General features: G+C 40.6%; 1 protein-coding gene across 1 annotated transcript; it reads left to right on the forward strand.

Annotated features, from left to right (window-relative positions):
* The first annotated feature begins 724 nt into the window (after positions 1-724).
* LOC124795900 (tigger transposable element-derived protein 4) lies at positions 725-1,240 on the forward strand. Its single transcript, XM_047259980.1, has one exon. The coding sequence runs from the start codon at positions 725-727 to the stop codon at positions 1,238-1,240; it is 516 nt and encodes a 171-aa protein (XP_047115936.1).
* Positions 1,241-7,450: the final 6,210 nt, after the last annotated feature.

Here is a 7,450-nt window from a genome sequence, read left to right on the forward strand (position 1 = left end):
TCTGATGTTGCATTAATTTGCGCATATTTAACATTTTTTGCTAAAATTTATTAATAATCAGGCCCCATTATTGCGTATTACAACATTAATTCTGAAAAGGTTCTGCTATAAGATCTTCTATACACTACCAGAAGTTATTGTATTGGACATATACTAGGGCATACATGAAAAATATTAATGCCGTTACTCACATAGTAAGCATTACTATGACAAGATAAAAGAATACTTACAACTACTATTTACAAACACTACAACAGTAAAACTTCCCTTAATGGGCATTTCCCAATAGCAGAATCCTCTCAATAGCGGACATCATAAAAATTGCACTGCCAAATAACATTATCCCTTATGGTGAAACTCTTTCAAATAGCGGACAGTCTCAGTAAAAGAGACATGAACACTGAAATACATGTCTCAACAACAATTTCAACTTTCAAATAATGGATCGTGTGAAAAGACTGATGGTTTAAGTTGATCGGCAACAATCATAATCATGCATGCCTTCACATAGCATGGCTCTGCATGCCACTGAGAACAGTTGCAGCCATTGCTGTTAGCAGCTTTGCTGCTGATGCGAATGGCTTTGACGATGCTGCTACAACTACCATGACCTCACATGTCGACTTTTCATGTCCGCTGACACAAATGACCCGTTAATCCGCGCCACCAGTGGCGAGTCCACCACACTAGGCATGTGTTGAGTGTTTCGCCAGCTAAATAATCCATGTGGAGGAGGCCTACTGTTGCTGATTTCAAGCGAGAGTGTATGTACTGTAATGCTAAGATGTCACAAAAATGGAAACAGTTACCGCTGAATGAAAAGCTCGAGACAATCAATGTCTACAAAAAGGAAACGTTTAGTGTTAGAGATATGGCCATGAGGTTTCCTGTTGGAAAAGCACAGATCAGTGACATTTTGAGAAAGAGAAATGGGATTTTGAAATCATGGATTGTAAATCTAACCAGTAAATGCGCTTCTCCGAACACACCAGGCTTAAAAGATGGCAATTTCACTTTTGAATTGTTCTGTCATGCTCACAGCAATAACTTGCCAGTTAGTGGACCTCTGATCTGTGAGAAAGCATTCGCAATCGCCAAGGAGTTAGGTCTTAACGATTTTAAAGACTCTGTAGGTTGGCTTGACAAATTTAAGAGTAGACACAACAGCTCTTTTCTAACCATCTATGATGAATCCAGTTCAGTGGACGAAAACACCGTGATGAGAAAAATAATGACTTAATGGTTGACAGCATTTGATAGAAGAATGGAACAACAAAGGAGGAAAGTGAGTTTGTTTATGGATAACGTAACGTCCTACTGCCACATGCTGCACCAAAATATATGAAAATAATCTTTTTGCCGCCATATGCAACTTGAATTTGCCAGTCACTGGATAAGGGGATTACTCAGAATTTCAAATTGTTTTACAGGCAAAAGGTATTGTAACATATTTTGTCTCTATTGGATGCTGCCTTAAAACAAGTAACATCCACTACAACCAGCAACTGTATCAAGGAGGCAGGGTCGATTTCTAGACAGCATGCTTCAGTAACTGACAATGGTGTTGAAGAAAGCTACCTTAAGGAAAAAGACCATGAACTTCACACTTTAGTAGAGGAATTGGGTGGCTCTGAGTGTATGATAATATCAATGATGCACTATTCACAGGAAGTCACACAAGAGCTTCATCAAGTAGGGGATGTTGACAATGTCGAGAATGAACAACAAAATGAAAATGGAGATAAAGATGACATAACTAAACTGGAATTTACTCCACTTTGAAGTAAGCAGGCAGTAGAAGAGATAAGAAAATTGAAACACTACCATTTAGTGAGAAATGATGAAGAGGTACTCAGTTTAATGTTAGCAGTTGAAGCACATATTGAGAACAGAATTATAAATGCTCTCTGGTTCATTAAAAATATGTGATTATTTCAAACCAACGTTCCAGAATTCATGAAGAAATTTTAATACTGTTTATCCAGAAGTTTTTTGTATAAACCAATGATAATCATTGAATATATATATTATGTATTGAAAAAACACGCCACCAGACCACATGAAGATGAGTCCATAGGGAGGCAAAAATCAGTTGCCACAGTGTGATGATAAAAGATATTTGCATCCAACAATTCGTGCTTAATACTTTCGAGTGCCTGCTGGTATTTAGCGGACCAAACCCACGGCGTGTTTTTATGCAGAATATTTAACAGTACATCATAATTCGGTATTTGGTCTGACACAAATCTAGAAACAAATGAAACTAGCCCAGTGAAGCCTTTGGTTGCTTTCTTGTCAGCAGTCCACAGAATTCTTCTGTCACTATCACCTGTGTGATTTCTTTGGTTACTACTTCCCTTTTTGTTCATGGGATGGAGGAAATAGCAAAAAATGGTTCAAATGGCTCTGAGCACTATGGGACTTAACAGCTATGGTCATCAGTCCCCTAGAACTTAGAACGACTTAAACCTAACTAACCTAAGGACAGCACACAACACCCAGTCATCACGAGGCAGAGAAAATCCCTGACCCCGTCGGGAATCGAGCCCGGGCGCGGGAAGCGAGGACGCTACCGCACGATCACGAGCTGCGGACGAGGCAATAGCATAACAGGAAGTTTTGTGAGGTACTACTTCAATGTTGTATAATTCCCAGTTATTAGGAAAACACACTAAAATACTTGTTTAGCAGCTAAGTTAAATCATTTTGTTGTATTGTGCTCAGGCAATCAGATTCTTTTCACTTACAGCTGATTAAATTCCCTGCCTGAATAGCTGTATTCTCGGTCAGATAAGACATTGTCAATTGGCAATATTTTTAGCCTGTCTGCCAACAAATGCCATGTATTTCTTTTCTTTTGATCATTTCCAACAATATCCTCCTACCACTATTTTTAGTACTATGTTCCCCATTCGAGAGGTCAATTCTTGCCTTCCTCTTATAGGAACGCTCATCCACTAACACAGGTCACCGCCAATCCCTTAACAACAAGAAAAGTGCATAATATCGATTCTTTCCTTATCATTGCAATGACGTATACCTGATAGTTTATGAGCGGTGTTTGGACGCCATTAGCACCTGTCACTTCACAGTTTCTCACTGGAAAGTTCGGTATCTTCTGGCTATGACTATCCTTTTACGGATTTAAAAATTCAGAACATTCGCTGAGATTCCAATATCTATGACGAGATTCACAAATATATCATAGATTTATGCTTCGACCACCACTTATAATACTTCATTGTCTGGTTGTCTACATGTCTGAGATTCGGTTAACAAATAATACTCTATTACACTACCATTTTTATATATTAAAATGTTGCTCTTGTTTTCTGAAATGTTGCTTGTGCTCTCACTCATAGGAGCCGACTCCATGGGACCTGAGGGGGCCCAAGCCCCCTCAAATATTCGTTTGGGGGGGGGGGGGGGGGAGCGGGGCAGAGCATCACCAAAAATATAGGAAAATTACGTTGGAATTTTCTATTTTCCTTGTCTGACAACAGCTCCTTTATAAAATACATTTAGTAATGAGTTAAAACAAATAATTATGACGGTAGTAAGCAGGTTAACTGAAAACATGATAGTGGTACAGTGCTGTGGCCACACTTAGAATTCGTCCCGGTGTACGAACCTTCGTATAAAGTCTGGCACCAGCAGGCCAGCACTGCAGCTGCAGCTTCATCAAAAGGACTGGTGCAGAAGTTCCTGGAACCCTCCGCCTCGCATTGCCTTGATGCTTCGAGACCTTACGACGCTGTGGCTATATAAAGCCTACCCTGCTGTTGCAGTCATTCAGTGTGGATAGTTTCGTTCAGTGCATGCTGCAGATGTGTTTAGTGTTCTGACTTTAGTGTCTAGTGTACTATTTCATATGACTATATTTTATTCGTTTACTTTAGTCTCTTAGTGTATTGTGTATTAAGTTTGCAATGGATAAATTTGTTACCAAAAAGGCGCGCTTGGAAGCTGATGATAGTGCAAGTCAACCTCCAACAATTATTATGTTGTCAGTTGCTTCGTTGTCTTCAGGCGAGAACTGTTCACAGCCAAAACCTGGACAATCCGCTAAGGGAAGATCATTTCAGAAGTCTTCGTTGATCAAATATACATGGCTAGAATATGAAGCATCTACCAAAAATGTTTTTTGCGAAACCTGCAAAGAGGCAGATGCTAAAAATCTATTACAAAATGGTTCAAATGGCTCTGAGCACTATGGGACTCAACATCTGAGGTCATCAGTCTCCTAGAACTTAGAACTACTTAAACCTAACTAACCTAAGGACATCACACACAGCCATGCCTGAGACAGGATTCGAACCTGCGACCGTAGCGGTCACGCGGTTCCAAACTGAAGCACCTAGAACCGCACGGCCACACCGGTCGGCAATCTATTACAATTTTCTTCAAAAAAGGAAGATGCATTTACTTCTATAGGGTTTCCTAACTGGTAAAAGGCTTTGGAAAAATTCCATCTTCATGAAAATATGTTTATACATAATGAAGGTGTTCTGAAACTAAATTCTATCACTAATCTAAGTGTGGCCTCCCAATTGAATGAACAGTTAAATAGTGATATGAAGAATGGCCGTTTAGCTCTTGAGACAATTTTTACTACTGTGCAATTTCTATACCGACATGGTCTAGCAATTAGAGGGTACCAAGATGTAAACTCAAAAAATAAATTTTTTTCAATTGTTGGAACTCCAAAAGAATGACTTACCTCAGTTTAAAGATTGATTAGGGCGTTCAGGATATGAGTGGACTTCCCACGATATTCAAAATGATATCATTGATCTACTGGGAAAGTCTGTGTTGGAAAAGGAATTGGCTTCAGTCAAGGAGACTGAACATTTTTCTTTTATGCTTCATGAAACAAGTGATTCTTCGAGTCACGAACAGGTGCCATTTTGTATTCGTACTGTCGATTATTCCTTAATCATCAACAAAGACTTTATTGGCTTACACGAGACCCACAATACTGAATGAAAACTTTGTTTAGTATTTTAAAAGATGGTTTTGCTCGTCTTGGTTTGTCAGTGGATAACTTAAGAGAACAGTGCCTCGAATATGAGAGGTAAGTTCAAAGGACTAAAAAAGTTAGTTTTTGGATATACAACCAAAAGCACGTTATATGCACTGCACTGCTCACACTTTAGACTCTACAGCTGCAGACAGTCTCCGCCATCTTACGTCTATGAAGGACATTATGACTTTACCCAAGGACCTAATAAACACCATAAGGGAATCCAACAAAAGGATGGAACTTTTCAGAAGTATACGCTGTGGGAGCGCCAATGACAAAGCTGGTCTACGACCCCTTTGCCTGACTCGATGGACTATGCGAGCTTCTAGTATCTTGAGAATACTGAAAAACTTTGAAGAACTTCTAGAGTTTTTTGGAACTTTTTCTGCAGAGGAGAAAACAGAGGCAGATTACAAATGTGCATGCTACCTTGAGTCAATGTTACGATTCAAGGCTTATTTCTTTATACGTTTTTATTGCCATGCAATGAAGCAGTGGAGGATGTCACTGAAAAAATTCAATACCTTCATCTAAGCGTTGCTGATCTGGAAAAAACATATGAGGGCTTGATTTCTATTGTTGTGGGTGGGTGCCAGGAGGTGCCATATTAAAACTTGGCGACAACTTTCCAAATGATTTATTTGCTTCCACTTCAGTGCTCCGTTCACCTCGGTCTGCTTCACAGCGTCCCACAATGCTGCGGAAGCACCCCAGCGGCCTCTGCAACGCAACCCTGTGTTGTTCCGGCCTTGGTCAGCCCTCTGAGTTCCGATGATGTAAGGATGGCTGGCCAGCAGCCGACTCAGCGCTGCTCAGTGTGAGCCATGGGGGGCCAGCTGCGTGCCTCTCCTCGCCGGTGTATCTGAGATCGTGGCGACCAACAAGCGTCCATATCTGTTGCCCTCGCCTCAGGAAGTCTCCGGTGTATGTTGGGAGCTGAGACGATTGCCCGCAGTAGTGAGCCAAGGAGTGGCCTGCCCTGGCTGGCTGCAAACCCTGCATCGGCCTCAGAGGGTCAAACCAACGACCCACTGTAGACTGGGACGGTGGCGCCCTATCTGTTGCTGCATGTAGCCCAATGGTGTGATACTCCCTGCCGTCCAGGAGAGCTGCCACACTTGAATGAATCTCGTTAGAAAACGGAACCTATTTATACTTGGCTTTCCGCCTCTGTTTTGCCAAGTGTGCCACTCGCGTCATGTATGCATAACACTTAGGTTGGCCAGTGACCCCTTCTGCCTGTGACTTGTGCCATGAAATCTGCCGTGTGTGTCCTCTCCGGCAGTTCTACGCTCCTGTGGCCTCTATTTGCCTTTGCAACTGCTGGTATGCGTAACCTACTGCAATCCGGCCCGCAACTGGCTGTAACTCGTGCTCCGAATATCGCTCAAAACTAACTTTCCCTATCCTAAACGGTGGTGCCGCTACAGTATATTGAATGGAAGGAGAGATAGTTTTGAACACTTTTAGGAATTGTATTTAAAAGAAAAGCCTTCAGAAGTTGATGACCCTTCACATCCTTGGAATCGAAGTATACCAAAGAAGTACGAAAACAATGAAGCCAGTTCATTGCACACTTTTAAAACCCCAAAGGAATACCACAAAGAAATGGAAGTTTGTGAAACGGCGCAATCTTGCGTTACTAAGCGGTTTGCTTCAACTGAACTCACACAGGTCACTGCAGTTGAACATGAGTGCTTGCTTTTCGTAAACAGAGGTGAAACAAATTTGGCAACATCAACTGAATTTTTCAAAAATGACCTAGACATTGAGAGACTGTGCTTACACTTGAATAAGTTAGCCACTATCGCTAATAAAAAACAACTGGTCTTAAAAAACATGTGTGATGTAAGAAAGTACATTACACAAAGCCTGCAGTTGGATAAACGTTATGTGCAGTAGTGAAGGGCATTAAGCTCCTCCAAGTAGTTCTAATCACGACAGCAACAGTATAACAGTCATTTAGGGCTCTTAGGTGTCTGAAGTCATATCTCTGATCAACAATGTGGCAGAAGCGATTGGACAACCTGGATGATCTTCATGCCCACTGAGATGTTTTGGCTGGATTGGATATCCAATCAATCATCAACAACTTCATATTCAGTAATCCAGTCGGACAGTCGACATTTGCACCTTTCTGGAGACACTCCAGCCCTAATAATGGCATTTAAAGCAATATTAAAAATCTTTATAAAATAGAGAATTAAACACATATGTAATGTTAAATTTTCAGTTTCGAAATATTCACACTAGTTTAGTACTGTATTTCTGTATTGCTATGGTACTGTATTAGTTATTTTCAAATACTTAAATATTTTTAGGGTGTAAGACCCAATTAAACCCAGCCATTTACATACTATTTGACTGAAAGTATTAGGCATACTGTATTAACTTTATCAACTGTATTAAAGCATTAACTTTGAGATA

Source organism: Schistocerca piceifrons, chromosome 4, assembly GCF_021461385.2.
Source record: "Schistocerca piceifrons isolate TAMUIC-IGC-003096 chromosome 4, iqSchPice1.1, whole genome shotgun sequence".
Classification (NCBI taxonomy): domain Eukaryota; kingdom Metazoa; phylum Arthropoda; class Insecta; order Orthoptera; family Acrididae; genus Schistocerca; species Schistocerca piceifrons.